Genomic DNA, 18,971 nt, shown 5'->3' on the forward strand with positions numbered 1-18,971 from the left:
ATGTTTAGAAGTTTTAACAATCTTTCTTGTAGAAAGAAGCAACTTTCATCTTCCTCTCCTGGGGCTGTAATAAAGTGAACAACCGAGGCAGAAGCTATGGCAAATGTCTGTGAGAAAAAGCAATGCTGTGCCACCAGCCACCTGGCATACTGGAATCAAAACTATGTCGAGTTATAAGAGCTAGCTGTAAATGAATGGGAATTTGGGTTTTGGAGGACTCTGCTTGTTTCTTTTTGAAGAAAGCCAATACAGGCATTTTGCTCATAATTGAGGAATCACATATGCTCTCAACTAGGTTTAATTAAATGCCTACAGGGAATGAAGATTTTTCTGTTATGAACCTGTGAAAGGATTCCAAGAAATCAACATCTTCGCTATTTTTTCCCCCTGAAACCTTAACCAGAAGACTTAATCCTTTGTAATTAATTAAATTCTCTTGAGTCCTGACAGGAGAGTCTGAATCAGAATTAAATTAGAGGACAAACCACCTTTAAATTCAGGAACAATTATACTTTAACAACGGAGGCAGAATGTTGGCCATAAAGGGTAATTAGATATAGAAATATCTGATATGTGACTAAAACTGTTCTGTTTTTTATTTTTAACAAAGAGACCATGCCCCTAAAAGGGGACAAGGGGACTTATGTTCACATGAATAAAAGTCTCTTAAACTGATATTTCTAATATAATTTTTGATGATTTTGCCTTAATGATTCAGAAAAACTGATTTCAGATTAGGAAAGTAATAGCAAAATATTAGTAGCATGTTTTTCATAGGGAGTTTCTTACCAGTTTCCTACTAGGGGCTAGGGATTTTGGCCAGAGTAAATAAATGAAGACACATTTTGAAGTGATTTACTTACAGAGGGTCCAGGAGGACCAGTCCGTCCAGCAGCACCAGGGAAACCAGTAGCACCCTAAGAACCAAGCACATTAAAATTCCACAGTCAGCACCAACTCCAGGAATTTGGGTAAGATGGAAATTTCTCCCTTGGAAAATCCTCAGTACATGTGACCAAGGATGGACCAAAGAGTAGGCAGTGACAGCCTCAGGTAGGGTATTATGTTAAATATACCCAGGACCCCAAAGACCCTCCATCTCTACACATCTTCCTGACCAGCATGCCCCCAGTTGCAATGCCTATATTGTGCATTAAGGCTCTGATAGTTCTTTTTTGAAATGCTAACATATTGCCTGATGGTTGTAAAAGCAAGAAGACAAGACACTATACTATTATTATATATGATCTGTATATATTAATAACTCTTAACCACCTGGCTGGGTGCTGAGGGAATGGACACTGAGTAAGTAATTTTGTTTACAGAAGAAGGTATAATAAAAGACCAAGGGTATTAATTGCTGTCCAATGAGAGGAGAAAGAAGTCAGTGGAGTTGATTCCTGGGGAGCTTTGGGTCTCTAGGAAGTCAGTGTGATAGCACTGGACACCAAGGGAAGGGACCTAATCAGGCAGAAGAAGGGGGGCATCAACAAAACGATAAAAGGTACCAAAGAAATATTTTACCCATTTCACAATTAAACTACTTGGGGTTAACTTTGGTTATCACTACCTCAAGTGAAGTGGTAGCAACATACAGTGCACTGAGTTCCAGCTGGGATTAAGTTAACATTCCATGAATCTGATCTTAACTACATTATCAGAATTTCTTTAAATAGTTTAGCTTGACTCTCAAGACTCTCATTATAGTCCAAATTACCCAAAATTTCCAAACTTTCAAGTTGTCCCTAATAGATTCTGAAGAAAGAAAAATTATCAGAATACACTGTAAATACTCACAGGGGGGCCTCCATCACCACGACTTCCAGCAGGACCAGGGGGACCATTTGGACCCTACATGGAAACAAAAAAAGATGGTCAAATCAGAAAACAGTCTTTATAAATGTTACTCTTTTCTTCAAATGGATCATCCCCATGTCTATTAGAATCAAATCTAGAAATGTAAAATGATTATCTGTGTTATATAAAATAAATGCCCTTACTTCAATATTACCACCTTTATGGGTAATCAAAGAAGTGAGATAAAACAATATTTATGAAACTTTTATAATGTGTAAAGTGGTATGCAAATGTTAACTCTTATTTTAAAATTGTCTTCTATCTGGTATGTTCCCTGATGTATAGCAGGCACTTGATTGATTTATGTTGAGTTATAAGATTTCATGGGTAACTGCACAGGCTATGTTGACCATCAGTGAATTCAACTTACAGATGGGCCAGCAGCTCCAACGGGGCCTGTGGGGCCAGTAGGGCCATTTTCACCCTTGGGTCCTTTGGTTCCTCTCTCTCCTTTAGCACCAGGTTGACCAGCAGCGCCCTGTTGGAAAGGAACAGTTGTAGTTCAGGTGTTCCAACTTACTCTACTTGCTAACTTGGAATGTTTTCAGATTAACCTGTGTCACATGATACTCACAGCAGGACCAGCAAATCCATTGGGGCCAGCGGGACCAACCTCACCACGTTCACCCTAGGTGGGAAAAGGGTTTTTAAAATGTCTTAGCAATCTTAGATTCATCAGTGTCTAGAAGTTATGAGTGTCTAAAGTGACCCAGGTTTTTACTTACAGGGCTACCACGAGGACCAGCAGGACCAGCGGAACCAGCAGGACCAGCTTCACCCTATAAGGGGGCCAAAAATGAGTTTGTCAGTGTTCCTCACACAAATGCTCAAAGAGGTAGGAGGGAGAGGGAACAGGCGTAGACAGTGGGCTCTTGCCAGGGTTTGCAATTGCATCCAAAGAGATAACTAATTCACATCTCACAGAGAAAAGTGAAATGGATTCTTACCCTGCATAATATTGTATTCATTTTGGAGGGTGAAATGGTATTGGTCATACACTTGCCAAAACACTATAAATCAGTGCCCACAATACCAGGAGGAGGACATTTTAATTTTTAGATGGACACAGGGCTGATCTATTTGCTGCAATTTGTGCAATACAATAAATAAGGTCTATTTTAAGTGGACTGTTCAATGTGAAATGGGCACACTATGTATTTTATTGATTTTTTTTTTTTTTTACAATGAAGGCTTCAAGAAGGCTCAGTGCATTAGGATATTGTTAATGGGCAACCCCGAAAGACTTTAAAAGACTTTAAAACAAATGATAGGGATTGAAGTATAGATCAGATACCTGGCACGTGTATAGGAAGGGAAAGAGAACTTTAAACACACAGCGTTTGTTTTTGCTGCCCCATACTAATGGATAAGTTTTTAAATAAATGGGCTTTATACCAAGCCATAAAAATGAATTGCCAGGGCCCTTCGGGGCCAGGGTGGCAGGGAATTTTAGATACCGCCATTGGATCAGAGAGCTGCAACTCAGTGAAAATGCATGCTTACCCGGTCCCCATTGGCTCCAGCAGGACCAGGGGCACCTACAGCACCAGGAGCACCCTAGTACCAAAAAGAAAACAAGTCTTGTTAATAACACCCCCATACCGTCAAAAGTGACCCTTGCTGTTTCCCCTTGCTGTGCTTATACAGTGACTGAACACTCTGGGTGGACATCAAGAAAGCCTTTGAAGCATTTCAGTTCTAATTATCAAGACTATTAGAAGCCACTCTCAGGAGGAGAGTACCCTAGTGGTGAAGGTTATGGAACTAAGTCGTGGGCAGGTTAGGAACACTGGGGAGACCTGAACTCTCTGCTCTTGTAAAATTCCCTGGAAAGTAGCAAACGACTAGCCTTGCTAAGAACTGTGAGGACTGTGTGAGTCGGAGAAAGGATATGATGAATGTGCCACAGGGAGTTATCAGCCCTGGGGGAGAGGTGAGAAGAGCCCAAGTGGCTTATGGCCTGGAAAAGCCATGGTATCAACACTCTAGGTAGGATTATTATACCTTTATGGGATTATATTGGCATCTCCATGGCATTAACAGTTAATCTTTGGGGCTGCTCTTTGAGTGATAAATTCTTAGGGTATACATTTGAATAAATAGGACCTTATTAGGGGTTCTGGCTTCCTAAAATGTAAGAATTATTGTTTTTTCTAAAGCCCTATGATAACTTAAACAATCACTTAATGTTCTATTAAACCTAGAGATTTTGGACTGTAGTTTGTACTTGGTATAGTTAACACTAAGGAAGGTAGAAAATTCAGGCTATGATTTTCAAGGGGATAAGTCCTCATTTGAATTTTTCTTTTGGAACATGTAAAATGATATTATTAGTCATAGATCCAGGAAGGAATGGAATACTCTTTTACAAAACTTGAATCCCTCTTTTGTCAGTTCAGTTTTGGAAAGCTTCTCAACTCAAATTGAGTGAAATGTAAAACAAAACAGAACAGAACAAAACAATCTGAGTACCAACAGAATTCTACTCACACGAGCACCATCTCTGCCGTGGCTACCAGCATCACCTCTGAGACCAGTTTCACCCTGAAAGTAAAAAGCAAGAGCAACTTTTTGTTTTCCGACCAAATTTTTGAATCAAAATTAATCCGCAGTGTTTTTACAGAAGATGCTATAATACTTTTGTTCATTTAAGATCTTTAGTAATGTTTTGATTCCCTACCATTCTATAAAATATTGAATGAGGAAAAAATAATTCAAGGCCCTTTCCAGATTAGTGTTAAATATTCTTTTCTAATTTCCATATACCCTCCTGAAGCGTAATCAAGCAAGGTACAAATTCATGTGGACAGAATTATAAGGCAACATCACAATGGGCTTCAGTGCCTGATCACTCTTATGGCATAACTAATGCAGCAGCACGGTTGACAGCTGTTCAATATAGCTTCTTCCCATTAATTAGGGCAGGCTGAGGCATTATTGTTAGTGGCATTAAAATGAGCCTCATGTATTACTCAACACCATCTGTTTGCGTGAAATTCCATGGTAGCAAGGAATTTTGCCAGATTAGGGAGTTTAGAAATGTGTAGGTGCTAGGTGGCAGAGGGAAATGTATATAGATAGATATCAAAATGCTACCAGACCACCTGCCAAGAACTGTAAAAAAAAAAAAAAAAAAAAAAAAAAGGTTGACCTTGCACAGCCTTCTTTGTGAGAATTCATCAACAATATGTATTGAGGTAAAACACTGAGAGGCTACCTTTTCTCCCTTGCCTCCAGGTATGCCAGCAGCACCTCTTTCTCCTGGGAGTCCACTAGGACCAGATGGACCAGCAGTGCCTGGAGCACCAACCACACCAGGTTCGCCCTTGAATCAAACACATGTGAAATCAGTTATTTCTGTGGTACAAGAAGAAAATGAAAAGCCAAACTCTTGAAGCATTCCAATTTAAACATTTAATGGATAGCATGCTCGCCTGCTTAGAGACACAAAGAAGGCCTACTGAAAGGAGGGAGAATATAACTGAGGAAGATGCTGTTAATGACACAGTGACTAAAGAGAAGAGGGTAGTAGGATGGGTGCCTGTGATTTTTCTATAACCTGCTCCCAGTCCTCTTAAGGAAGTCAGGCATGGGAGAGAAGAGGGTACGACAATGGAAGGCAGAGAGTGAAAAATGCCCACAAACGTTTTTCAAGGTTAAGTCTCTTAGCTCAGACAGGAAATGTGGAAAGAGACCTCATCAACCGGGGAGATGTTTACATTCTAATCTTCTTAAGAGTGTGGACTATAGCTTCCATTTTTTAATAAAACCTTACAATTCCACATATTTAAAACCTGTTGACTAGCTCCTGAGATAAAACCCTTTGAAAGTACTTTCTCACAGAACCAATATTTCCTTTCTTACTTCCTCTCTCCCTCTTACTTTATTTTTTCCAATATCCTTCCATATACCAAAACAGCCTTTTATAGCAAATCTTTACCCCTTAAAGGTAAGAATCAGAAGTAATATGTTACCTTCTCTTTATTGTGGTTGAAGTAATCTGTTTTTCAGAAATGTGTAATTCCATCTATTTTAAGATCTAGACCACAGATTCTATTTTGAAACACAAGTTTTCAGGCTTATGTTTTTGGGATGAATGTACTGTCCAGTTAATTTTTATCATCATAAAATTATCTTATTGTTAAAATTTAGATTACTTTTTGAAATTTTACTTTATGAAGTAGGATGTTGGGAAGGTAAAAGTTCATTCTCTAAAAATAGTGTCCAAATGTATACGATGTTTCTAGATTAAGACAAAAGTATAAATAGTGTGATGAGAAAAGAGTGAAAACTCATACTAATTCATTTATGTGTGTAGAACACTGGGGTTTTGCCTCTTTTGGAATAATTCAGGTCTGTTGGAATCAGATTGTTATTTACTGAGGTGGAAATCATCACAGAACTGGAAATAAATAAAAAAAAATCTGGGAAACAATTCATTTACTACTGTAAAGGATTTACTTATTCTAGAGCACACTGGGCCAAACCAGCAATATGTAACAAAGTTTTACCTTGTTCCCATCGGGCCCTGCAGGTCCAGAAGGACCTCGGCTTCCAATAGGACCAGCAGGACCAGCAGCACCACTTTCACCTGGGGGACCACGCTCCCCCTGTGAAAAGGAGATTAGAAGAAGTGTCACACTGTTCATCATTTTCAGAGATACCACTTTACACATTAGAGTTCACACTTGTTTAGCTTTTGAATCCTAGTTCTGCCATTTACTAGCAAATTATAGTGATTTTTCCCTTAATTTCTCTACTAGTAAAATGAAGGGATGGGATGAGATAACCTCTAAGGTCTCATTCAGCTCTAATGTTCTATGGCTACAACTCCAAAATTTGTTGCTTTTAGAGTGTAATATTCAACTTTTGGAATTCATTTCCTTTTTTTGTGATAGGTCCATAGGTAAAAATAGATGCCAGTTATGCACAGTAGCATCATTTTAGGTGAATAGCAATGCCAGATGTAAATAAGATTAGACATTTCATATCTATGTTCTCTTTATACAATTGCATGCAATAGTGATGTAACAGCTATAATATAGTTAACAGAGAATATATGTATGAAAATGTGTGTATTTGTATGTGTCTCTCTTTCTACCTATCTATCTAAATATTTCCCAATTTGCATGTAAATATCACTACAACATAGTATTCTATGGTCCAGAATATTTAACATGTAAGTCCACATTGCAACTGTTTCAAAGGCCCTTGTTATAATTTGGTTCTATGATACTATGGTTCTATGACAGTAAATTTGTTTGGGCATCCTAGCTATATGGCAACTAGCCACATAACAATATACTTCAGAGGCCAACTAATCTCTCCAGTTATTCTAATGACCACAGACAAATGACATCAATCTATTTAATATTTAAAATAAAAGTAGGCTCATGATTTCATCTTTTAGACTTTGAACACCAACACACATTGGAAAAATTGATTTTAAATCTTAGTAAGATATTACTTTTCCTTAGCTCAGGTCGAGCCACTGTCATAAATATATCATACTTGTTTGTATAAATCACTGAATATAATACATATATTAGTTCATTTATGTTTCTTATAATCCTGTGGTTTTTAAATAAGAAATATGAGCAATTATATAAAAAGTCTACTATCAATTTAGAAATTGAATGTTCTCTGCAGATTATGTTTGACTACAGAAGAGTGTCAGGAATTTGCTGTTACAAGGTCATCAATAGTTTTTAGGAGAAGGCACCATTTGTTTTAAAAACATTGCGAGAATTTTATGAAAGTTAAGTAACACTTACTCTTGGACCAGCAGGACCAGGGAGACCAAATTCACCAGGGGTACCCTAGGCAAAGCATGAGAAAAAATAAAGTGTGAAACTTATGTATGTTCTCTAAATCCACGTATGTTTATGATATTTAGAAAAGTTTTGAGAGTGAAATAAAGCCAGATAGGCTCTACCTACGTGACTGTATAAGTACACAGGCTATTAGGAACAAGAAAGCTTTCAGTGGTGTATGGAAAGATTTTTAAAAAGTGAGAATTCCACTGACATTAAATATATATCTATCCTAGAACCTGGTATCAGAAAATTTTAGTCTCTCATTATTTGGTTTATTGCTTTTTAAAAAGTGACAAAAAACTATCTCCTTTGATAATATAATAAATAACGATGATGAACAATATCAGACATTGCCTATTTTTAGTTATATAACAGACTGCTTTCTTAATAGAAATGATCATATTCTGCACATTACCTAGTTAATTGTATACCCAAGTGTATCTCCTTTATTACTGACCAGCTGTCTCCTTAATGTGCCCCACTGTTGACAAAGGAGAGCAGGCCACAGAATGTAACTGAATTGAGTCACATTCATCACAATTACAGATAAAATGACTCAGAACTCATGCCCTGATTGTGAATAGCAGTGTCATGTCTGAATGCCAAGAAAAACATTAAAAGCAATTTTTCAGGGTCTAGTTTGATGGAAAATCAGTGCATTTATTTTTTTTTTTACTATGGAGAGGGAAATAATTTGTATTTTAACATTACCAAGAACAATACAAAAAGTAAGGCTATTAAATGGAATGTTCATGATATTGTACTTCCATAATGTGATGTTTCATTCAATCCTTAAAACAAAGTAATTTGAATGAAAATGAGTAACTTGGCTCATTCTCTCCATCAGTACCAACATATGTAGAACACTATCATTAACATATGAAATATGGAGTTTCCTTTTGCATATTATAATTGCACAGTAGGGTATTAAACAGAGGGAAAGTCCCAAGTTTAGGCGAATTTACTATCACTTGTTTTACTCACCCTTTCTCCTGCTTTGCCAGCTTCACCAGCTGTACCTGCAGGGCCAGGCAGACCCTAGATGAAAAAAAGACAAACCTCAATCTTTATGGCTATATTTGGGGGATTTTCTAATAATTGGTTTTTTTGGGAAAATATCTAATATCAACGTGATCACTATTATGTGTTACTAAAGGATTACAGAAAAGTTTGCCTTGAAAAAATGTACGCTTCTTTGCTTCAGTTCTGAAACCATGTTCTGTGTGGTGGGGAGAGTGTTATAGTTACTTACAGCTGGATAGTCTGACCAAAAGCAGTAGTCTGTATGTTTTAGCTGACTTACCTGGAAGCCTGGAGGACCAGCGGGACCCTGTTCACCTTTTCCACCCGAGACACCCTGAAAGTGATAGGAAAGATTACATAAATAGAGATATATGCCACCATTGCTATCTAGCTACATAACTTTTAGACTGGACAAAAAAGAGATGGCCATTTTTGTGGGACTAGATTCATTTTAGTGCAAAATAGAGCAAGAGTGAGAGAAATACTCACCTGTGGTCCAGGAGGTCCCTGAGCACCATTGTTTCCATCAGGACCTGGAGCACCCTAAAATGTTCAACAGAAAGGCTCAGAGTTAGTTGCCTGTGAGTCAGACAATTTAAGATACCCCAAAGCCTCCCTCATGTATTACTTCCTCACAACAAAGCTTGTTATTTCATCATGAATTAAACACATTGTGGCCAAGGCCCAAATACTACCTACTAACTTGTGATATGGCTCATAGGAAGTCCATGGATGAAGGGCAATTTATGAAAGTCAGAGAATGCTACTAGTATATTCATAGCCTTTTAATCATAAAATGAATTAAATAAAACCCAAATGCATCCATAAATATTTTTGACTTAATATACATTCTGATTCATCATAGCTCACTGCCTTATAAGTGTGGTTAAAGAGAAAAGACATTTTGTGATGGTAAAAGGAAGCTTGGGGATGCCATCTTAGAAAGAAAGTGATGGAATGATATCAGATGGCCTCAAAAGATGTGTATCCTACGTGAATACTATGTGGATAGAGCCACATAGAAGTTAGTACCTACCCGAGGACCTGCAAGACCAGCATGACCTTTTTCACCATGTTTGCCAGGTTCACCCTATAATAAACATTAAAAAAAAATACATTTAATGTCAAATTAACCATGACAATTTTGAAATGTGAATTTCTTGCCTTTTTTCTTTTTTTAGATTCCTAGTCCTTGAATTCTGTTATTTAAGGCATGATCCATCATCATGCAGCTCCAGATACAATAAAGTACACTTATGTCTGCAGGAGCATATGACTCAAGATGTGGATTTTCAGCAGGAACAATGATACACTGGAGGTCAACTTTTGTTGTGGTAAGTGGCTTGCAGTTTCCTTGTGTTGAAAGGAACCCCCTTGAGGTAGAGTGGACTGAGGCAGGAGAGAAATAATAAGAGTTTTGGTGAAATGTGGCAAAAAAGTGCCAAGGGAGAAGAGGTTGTGGTGATTCTTACAGTGGGGCCTTTGGGTCCAGGGAATCCGATGTTGCCAGGCTCTCCTCTTGTTCCAGCTGCGCCAATTGGTCCAGGCCTGCCATCAATACCAGGGAGGCCCTGAAACCAGAGTTTATTTAAAGTTTACTCAGCACAGGATCTCACAACCTCAAGCTTGTGACACTGCCACAAGATGAAACAGAATCATTTTCTGATTGTATAGAGCTTCCTGTATAAAGTGTCAATAAATTATGAATCCACTTTCCTTTTCTAAATAGGATGTCGGTACATGCACATCCAAATCAATCTCATATGTACAAAATTCCCTCTTTCTCCTCTCTTTTCATACCCTTGTCACCCTCTTCAATATTCCCTGCCATGTTTTTCTTTTTCCTTCTCTCCTTTTGCTCCTGTGTTCATTTGGACTCTGTAATTACAATCTATTACTTTGCATTCTCAGATATGTATGTGGCTAATATATATTTTCAATGTGTTCACATATAAATAAGCTACAGGAAACACTTGATAAGGGTGCAATAAGTATCCTTGAAAATATAAGCGATACTTACCATCGGACCTTCTTTACCAGCTGGGCCAACATTTCCAGGGGAACCAGGAAAACCCTATAAAATAAATGAGGATGCTTTCCTATTGGCACTTTAACACATATACTCAAGGCTCCAATTAATTGAAATCTCACAAAAGCACTTTCCCCCCACTTTTTGTTTGTTGACTAGGGCAAAACATTAGGGGTATTAGCCACTAGCTGGGAGGTATGAAAGAGCTCTGAAAACTTTCTTCTTTCTATTTTTAATGCCTTTCCTTTTACTGAATTTTAGTGCAACTGATCCATTTAAAGTTATCTCAAAAAACTGTTGAGCAAAATACTGTATGTGCAAAATGTATATGTTTTTAACCTTAGAATAGAAAAACAAATACTTTTAGTAAGTAATTTTCAAAGTGGATTTTTTAAATTGCTATATTTGGTGTCTTTATTACTTGTTTATGGTACAATGACAGTTGATACTCATCCGTAAGAGATAATGGAGGCAAAAAATTACTCTATTGCTATGGATTAGAGTGACTACAGATCTAAAGGTCATTTCTCCATAGCTAGTGTGATGCTGAATACATTACAGCACTTTGTGATCGCTGGAAAAATGATTCACTTATGAATCTAATAAACTGATAATGTATAGTCCTAATATATTTCATGAACACCTTATATAAAACTCACAAATTGAGATAAAAGATTCATGCTGATAGGAGAACCAACCTAATTTGGATATATTAAAGTAAATCTATTCTTCCAAAAACCTCACAGCCATTGTATCAAGTAATAAATAGGAAATTTATGAACTAACTAAATTCGTCAAAATATCTACTGGGCTTTGATAAAGTTAAATTAAAAAGGGAACCATCAGCAAGTCTACTAACAAATTAACTTTTGATTTTTTTTATTGTTGTCTTCAAATATTAATCATCCCTTTAGAAAAGGAAACAGTGCTAGGTGTGACTTGCTCAAAATCAATCTGAAACTTACTCGGGGTCCCATGAGGCCAGGCTCTCCAGGGCGACCAGAATCTCCACTGGGACCTCGCACACCAGCAGGGCCAGTTCCACCACGACTACCAGGAGGGCCCTATTACAGAGTGAAGTAAGTCAGAAAGAGAAAGACAAATACCGTATGCTAACACATATATATGGAATTTTAAAAAAATGTCATGAAGAACCTAGGGGTAAAACAGGAATAAAGACACAGACCTACTTGAGAATGGACTTGAGGATATGGGGAGGGGGAAGGGTAAGCTGTGACAAAACAAAAGAGAGGCATGGACATATATACACTACCAAACGTAAGGTAGATAGATAGTGGGAAGCAGCCGCAGAGCACAGGGAGATCAGCTCGGTGCTTTGTGACCACCTGGAGGGGTGGGATGGGGAGGGTGGGAGGGAGGGAGATGCATGAGGGAAGGGATGTGGGAACAGATGTATATGTATGACTGATTCACTTTGTTATAAAGCAGAAACTAATTAAATAAATAAATAAATAAATAAATAAATAAATAAATAAAAGGAAAAAAAAAAAAAAGAAAGGGGAGGGGAGGTTGTTAACTCCGGTGACATACCCACGGCCAGAAGCGTCAAGTTCCTTCCCAGGATGTGAGTAATAGACAACTTACCATGACACCAGCTCTGCCATCGGCTCCAGGAAGACCACGAGAACCAGGGTTTCCCTGTAACAAAGTACATGAAATAGAAAAGAATTGGAGAGTATCCTTCTATCAGGTAGGGCGGAATTTACTGAAACATGGCATGCATGCAAGAAATCTTGATGACCTTAAGGGGGAGATACAATTACAAACCAAGCCAAAAAACTTCATCCAAACACCAAAGGACTGTGTGGAGGAAACATTCTGCAAAAGTAGGTCAACATTGTTTCCAGACCAATTTTATAACATATCATATTGAGAGTCAGTGATTTAATAAAGCAGATGGAAAGCAGATGTTTCCTTCATCTAAAAAATGCACTCAGTAATTCTGACCAATTCCCAACGAATGGGTGCCTCTGGTGTGTCTGGGTGTCAAGAGCATTTGGAACGTACCCTCAGCCCAGGAGGTCCTGGGGGACCAGCGGATCCAATTTCACCAGTGCTGCCTCTCTTTCCTTCTTCGCCACTGGGACCAGGAGGACCTGTGGGCCCAGCAGCACCCTATTTAATGAAAAAACAAAAGAAGGGGACACAGGAAAAGTAAAATTTGTGTTCATATCTAGCTAGAAAAAAAAGTAATAACTTTAAAAAAGTGAAAATATTACTTTTTGGATTGAAAAAGTAGTAACTCCATAAAATTGTGATTATAGAACTACTTACGGGCTCGCCTTTGTTGCCACTCTCTCCTTTGGAGCCAGCTGGACCAGGCTCACCCTAGGGTCCAATACAAAACAGTGGTCAAATGACAAACATTTGTCACAACTCTCTGGAAGACAAACATCAGGGGCTATTTACGAATCAAAGTAAAGAGAGCTTTAGTTCTCTAAGAAATACGCTCAGTTCATATTTAAACGACCTACAGGGGAATGGTCTTGGTTGAAAGGACAAGACTGATATAATAGAAGTGTGCCTCACTGACCTTTCGGTAATGTTCTAGGATAGCAGGAGGGGTGTGTCTGTGTGTGGGTGTGAGGGAGAGAGTATACATACGTGTGCATGAACTTACAGAAGAAATACACACTGAAAATGCTAAGGAAGAAATAAGGATGATAAGATGACAAGACGAAGTCTAGATGGGGATGAAATGATGGTAGAGCTGGTATTTCAGATTGATGAAAGCATCAGCCATGACCACTTACAACAAGTCCTCTGGCACCAGTAGCACCAGCAGCACCAACAGGTCCAGGGATACCCCGGGGTCCAGGGAGGCCAGGAGCCCCAGCAACACCAGGAAGGCCCTGGGAAAGAAACGCAGCATGGTCCCTCATGAGGCAACTGGCAGGAGAGACAGCATCCATTAAAATACCTTTAAAACCACAGCAGCATATTTTAGCCATATACTCACGGCAGCACCCTTAGCACCAGGAAGGCCATTGGTTCCAGGGTTGCCCTGTGACAAAAAGGAAGGGAGAAAGATATGGTTCATAGGAGTATTTCTGTTCTTCTTTGACCCCACCTTCATTCTTTTTGTTTTCTTCCTTCTACTCAATGAAGTTAATGACAGTGGCTACTTACAGGAGGTCCAACAGGGCCAGAAACACCTGGAAGACCCACTTCACCACGGGAACCCGCGGGACCAGCAGGACCAGGGTTACCGACAGGTCCAAGTTCACCCTAAAAACAGGAATGACATTGAGGCATTAGTCAGCAAATAATGAAATAGCATATCTCTGTTTTTAGCTCGCCAAGTTTTATGAAATTTCTTCAGAATTACAATAATTTCCCTTATCTGATCTGGTACCACAGATTGGGGTTTGTGTTCCTATTTTCCTGGCCTGGTTCTGCCATCTTGGCTACCATTGCTGTCTTCACCTACCTCTGTCTCTCTTGGTAGAGACTCTGGTTCTCAGCCAGTCAGTCCCAACTAGTTTGGGAGTATCCCAGAGGAACCCCAGGGAATCAGTTTCCATGTTGCCATCTCTATCTATGCTCATAGTGCTCGGGTACAGAGAGATCATCTATTTCAAGTTTAGAGTAAGAAAACTGGTCATTCTGTATCTGAGAAAACTGGTCATTCTCTATCCATTTTGAAGGAGGGACTAATTAAGCTACCTGTTCTGTAATTATCTATATGCAAACACAGTCCCTATCTTTCACATCACAATAAAATGTTTATCAAGGTAATGACAATGGTCACCAGCATTTTTACCTTGGGGCCAGGAGCACCTGGGAAGCCTGGAGGGCCAGCAGACCCAAGAGGGCCCTGAAATCAAAGGAGAAGGTGGAAAGAAGTTTCCTCAGTAAATTAACAAAACACTGGGATAGGGAGGGTGGGAGGGAGGGAGAAGCAAGAGGGAAGAGATATGGGAACATATGTATATGTATAACTGATTCACTTTGTTATAAAGCAGAAGCTAACACACCATTGTAAAGCAATTATATTCCAATAAAGATATTAAAAAAATAAAAAATCAAGTTACTAGTGGAATGTTTAACAAAATACAAGTATGACCTGTGCACTAAAGCCTACAAAACGCTATTTGAAAAAGAAAAGCCCTAAATAAAGTGATCATCAATGGAAAAAAAAAATTAACAAAACAACAACAGAAGATTGAAGTGGCTTAGAGTGGCTTGATCTTAATGTTGGCAAAGAGAAAACTGACAGCTAATCTGTTGTCATTGGTATGTTATCGAAGGGAAGACATTCCAGGTATCCCAGGTGAGGTAGATTTTACTTTATATATCAATTACAAACCTCAGGGATAGTAGTTCTTATAAACAGAACCTTTAAGTGACCTCTTAGAACATTTGGTAAGGTGTCTAAAATGGTGTTATTTCATAGGGAATTAATAAAGAAGATAGCTCCCATCCCACACTCTCAGTCCCTTCCAAATTCCTCAGTGTCACCACTTACAGCAGGACCCACAGGACCCACACTTCCATCACTTCCACGGGCACCCTATGAAGAAAATAAAGAAAAAAGTCGAGTGGAAAGTTAAATGGCACCTATTAGAAGATTTTAAAAAAGAATAAAAATGAACAAACGTGGAAGCACTCACAGCTGGGCCAGGCGCACCGACACGTCCTCTCTCACCAGGAAGCCCACGAGCTCCCTAGAAGCAGAAATATTTCCATTGAAATCCAGAATGCTAATTTAAGAAAAAGTTACAGGCATCATTTCCTTTTTCCAATTTCCAACATGCGCAAGAATCCACTAGAAATAAATAGGTCTTGTTCTAATTCCAACTAAAAGGTAATGATTTCAATTAGCTATGCAGAAGGCTATTAGAAAAATATCAAAGAATACAATGCCAAGGGAAATGGTAATTAGCAAAAACATTAAAGAAGTTCCAGCTTGCAAAGAGTGTACACATTTTTGATTTACAGTAAAGTAATCAATACTTACTACTTGACCTGGAATTCCATTTTCACCAGGGGCACCAGGTTCACCCTATATGGGAAAGAAAGATTGAATTTTTTTCATTATATATATTAATTATTTTCTTCTGATTTGGTAGTTTTTACACTATTACTTCAATTTCAACCATTCATATATTTTGTAACATTTCTTACATAGATTGTTTCTCAATTATGCCAATCACATACATTTAAAATATTTATAAAATATGGGTTTTTATTTAGATAATACCAAATATCACAGAATCAGGGAGATGTGGTCTAGTGTTATTTACCCTTTCCCCAATTTTCCCCTTAGATTTTGGATATCATTTAGACTAGGCTTATATATTAGCAATGATAACATAAAAAGAGATGATAGGATAAATTGCTTTCAACATAACCATATTTACCCTCTTTAAAGTTATTTTGAACACTCAATATTTTTATTTTTATAAAATATGCATGAAAAATTAAAGTTTCATAATATTTTATAAAACTGTCTTATTTACTTCCAATCTACACTCTTTTTTTTTTTTCCAATCTACATTCTTATCTTGAGTAAAAACCATGTTGGTGGGGGTAGTGGTGGTAGTGATGCTGGTGCTGGTGGTAATTTAATACAATGGCACATGAAAAGGAACTTTCCTTCAAGATAATCTAATTTAGATATAGAAGAAACCTGGTTTTCGAGACCATTTAAGGACACTTCATTTCTAGGATTCTATCTGAAGTGTATTCTTTGTGAGTAAGCACTAGAGTGGGAGTCAGGAATTCTAGCCTGTGCCCTTCTAACTTCTAGATGTGTGACTTTGGGCAAGTCACTCACTCTCTCTAAGCCTCAGTTTCCCTCATCTGCAAAATGAGAGGGTCTCCAAAGCTCCTTGCAGCCCTAACATTTTATGATGCTGTGATCAGTAGTCTGAGCTCTTATATTAGGCTCCAGGGAGAATGAGTTTGACCTTATCCATTGGTGTGGCAGCTGGAAAGTTAGAACGGATTCTCCATATTCATGTTCATTTCTGGTCCCACTAGTATTCCTTACTCATTAATTTGTGATTACGTTGGTATTCACTTTAATATCATATTATCTCCTTAATAGGAGAGAGAACATTTTATAGTTGAAAACGCTGTCAGAGAAGAGCCCAGCCAAGAGATAACACACTTCTGAGACTTTAATTACCTAATTAAAATTTTTTTGAGTGTGCACAGATAAATCACAGGGAAGAGGTTGAAAAGTATATTGTGACATGAATGTACCCATCTAATTAGTGCATGGCAAAGGAGAATTTACTATTTAAAATAACATAGTGTTCTAATATCTGATTATATGTTTATTTACTTTTATTTTGGCTGCAGAGATCGACTAAAATTATAGGAGAAAAGGAAATGGAGGAAGAAACTATTGACATGTTTTTTAATCTCAATTGCTTAATAGATATTGAATTAAATAAATATTATTAATAATTGGCCTTTTGCACAGAATCCCATAGTCCTCACCACTGAGGGATTTAAAGTATTGAAGAGGAAATAAGATATGCTTCAGAATATGATTAGCCTTCAGTAAAAATATACTTTCTGATGGTGATGGGAAATTACAATCAATTGTTTTAAAAACAGTGCTTCTGATTTAGTATTTACCTTCACACCTGGAGTACCAGGCTGTCCCTTCAACCCATCCAGACCATTGTGACCCTGAAAGGCAAATCCTTATTATTAAAATGCTATTCCATTACAGTGTTTGGTCAACTCAAACATCTTGTATCTTTGCAGTTAATATCTCCTGCTTCTGACTGCTTCTGTAGAATGGAGTCCCATTGCCCCAGCTCCCAACAAACTCCCTCTGCTGCCCTAGGTAAGTCACTAACCCTCCCTACACTTGAAAGGGAAGGATAAAGAACTAGATGCTCTCTCATGTACTTTCCATCATTAATAATTTTATGATCTTCAGAGAGCTTTAAATACCTCTTAAGTTATACCCATTTTATACCATCTTCCCTGTAGGGATCCTCCTTTCTTGGAAGCTATGAACAGACTAAAAAAAAAAAAAAAAGTACACCCCACTTTACTTTCCGGCCACCTTACCCTTTAACTCTCTCTCCACTCTGGCAAATTCCAGGAATTTGGAAGCAAATATGTGTCATCCAGGAGTTTAAATATAGTTGAGGTTTTTACTAAAAGTAATCAACATTTTCTCTTCTGTGGGTAAAGAATGTGCTCACCCTAATGCCCTTGAAGCCAGGGAGTCCAGGAGTTCCAGGGAAACCACGAGCACCCTTAAAAAGAAACATAGAAGATGACGAATGACGTTTTTGTCCTAAATAAAAAGACGATGATTTCTTCCCTCCAAAGTGTTTCTTCTCATCAAAGTCCAAGCTTGGAATCAAAGACTAGTATATGTGTTAAGCGCAGAGCAGCAAATAAGTTGCTCTAATTTGAGTAACTAATACTATGGTACTTGTAGAACACACAATTTAGTTGTTTAAAGGATGCTCACCATCATTAATATTACATTATTTGCATTAATAAAACCTGTATGCATTCTTAACTAGGCTCCTTTATTTGTCAGATGCCTTCAGTGAGTGTTATAAGTATGACTTCTATGTTGCCACTTAGTCTGATTCTAGTTTTAGCAACTATCTTATATATGAGATACCTCTGCTGTTTGGACTATATACTGTTGTAAAAAAATCTCACCTGTGGCCCAACAACTCCTCTCTCACCAGGTCGTCCAGGTTTTCCAGGGTGACCCTAAAACATGAAAGCATCATAGGGTAAACGCTTTCTTGGTAAACTATCAGATGAAAGTCGGGTCATCTTGGTTTTTACAACAGGGAAAAAAGGCATCATATAAAAATGTGGATCCAAATATATATTTAATTAACAATTATATTGCCTTAAATACAAGAAAAGTAATCATTATTTCATTAAAATGTTATTATCCATATGGGGAAAATTATGTCAGGCATATTCAGCTTTTGGCAGAATACTTAATTTGAATCCAGAAATTCTGTTGAGGCAGGAGTATTTAAATGGCATTTGGAAATGCTTAAGAGTAAATACTTACATCCTCACCAGCCTTGCCAGGAGGGCCAGGTGGACCACGAGAACCTGCAGGACCCTAGGAAAATGGGAGACCCATTGTTTTGTTAATGCTATATTAAGAAACTTCTTGAAAAAAATATTCATCACAAAGGGGGAAAAGTACTCACAGTTTGACCAGGCTCACCAGGCTCACCAGGAGGTCCTTGGAAACCTTGAGGGCCCTAAGAAAA

At 38.0% G+C, this 18,971-nt stretch overlaps 1 protein-coding gene across 1 annotated transcript in view; it reads right to left on the bottom strand.

Moving 5' to 3' along the window:
• The window catches only part of COL1A2 (collagen type I alpha 2 chain), a gene marked incomplete at its 5' end in the record, with an annotated part of 37,588 nt that overhangs the window by 7,902 nt on the left and 10,715 nt on the right, over positions 1 to 18,971 (bottom strand). Inside the window, 32 exons of the mRNA XM_079711829.1 lie at positions 864 to 917; positions 1,798 to 1,851; positions 2,228 to 2,335; positions 2,432 to 2,485; positions 2,583 to 2,636; positions 3,361 to 3,414; positions 4,348 to 4,401; positions 5,075 to 5,182; positions 6,369 to 6,467; positions 7,632 to 7,676; positions 8,658 to 8,711; positions 8,977 to 9,030; positions 9,186 to 9,239; positions 9,733 to 9,786; positions 10,169 to 10,267; positions 10,717 to 10,770; positions 11,691 to 11,789; positions 12,331 to 12,384; positions 12,754 to 12,861; positions 13,021 to 13,074; positions 13,500 to 13,598; positions 13,706 to 13,750; positions 13,876 to 13,974; positions 14,510 to 14,563; positions 15,215 to 15,259; positions 15,360 to 15,413; positions 15,707 to 15,751; positions 17,338 to 17,391; positions 17,919 to 17,972; positions 18,394 to 18,447; positions 18,764 to 18,817; positions 18,909 to 18,962. Of these exons, the coding sequence (XP_079567955.1) occupies positions 864 to 917; positions 1,798 to 1,851; positions 2,228 to 2,335; positions 2,432 to 2,485; positions 2,583 to 2,636; positions 3,361 to 3,414; positions 4,348 to 4,401; positions 5,075 to 5,182; positions 6,369 to 6,467; positions 7,632 to 7,676; positions 8,658 to 8,711; positions 8,977 to 9,030; positions 9,186 to 9,239; positions 9,733 to 9,786; positions 10,169 to 10,267; positions 10,717 to 10,770; positions 11,691 to 11,789; positions 12,331 to 12,384; positions 12,754 to 12,861; positions 13,021 to 13,074; positions 13,500 to 13,598; positions 13,706 to 13,750; positions 13,876 to 13,974; positions 14,510 to 14,563; positions 15,215 to 15,259; positions 15,360 to 15,413; positions 15,707 to 15,751; positions 17,338 to 17,391; positions 17,919 to 17,972; positions 18,394 to 18,447; positions 18,764 to 18,817; positions 18,909 to 18,962 (2,079 nt within the window). The remainder of the gene's footprint in view (positions 1 to 863; positions 918 to 1,797; positions 1,852 to 2,227; positions 2,336 to 2,431; positions 2,486 to 2,582; positions 2,637 to 3,360; positions 3,415 to 4,347; positions 4,402 to 5,074; positions 5,183 to 6,368; positions 6,468 to 7,631; positions 7,677 to 8,657; positions 8,712 to 8,976; positions 9,031 to 9,185; positions 9,240 to 9,732; positions 9,787 to 10,168; positions 10,268 to 10,716; positions 10,771 to 11,690; positions 11,790 to 12,330; positions 12,385 to 12,753; positions 12,862 to 13,020; positions 13,075 to 13,499; positions 13,599 to 13,705; positions 13,751 to 13,875; positions 13,975 to 14,509; positions 14,564 to 15,214; positions 15,260 to 15,359; positions 15,414 to 15,706; positions 15,752 to 17,337; positions 17,392 to 17,918; positions 17,973 to 18,393; positions 18,448 to 18,763; positions 18,818 to 18,908; positions 18,963 to 18,971) is intronic.

Source organism: Hyperoodon ampullatus, assembly GCF_949752795.1.
Source record: "Hyperoodon ampullatus genome assembly, chromosome: 9".
In the NCBI taxonomy this organism is placed as follows: Eukaryota; Metazoa; Chordata; class Mammalia; order Artiodactyla; family Ziphiidae; genus Hyperoodon; species Hyperoodon ampullatus.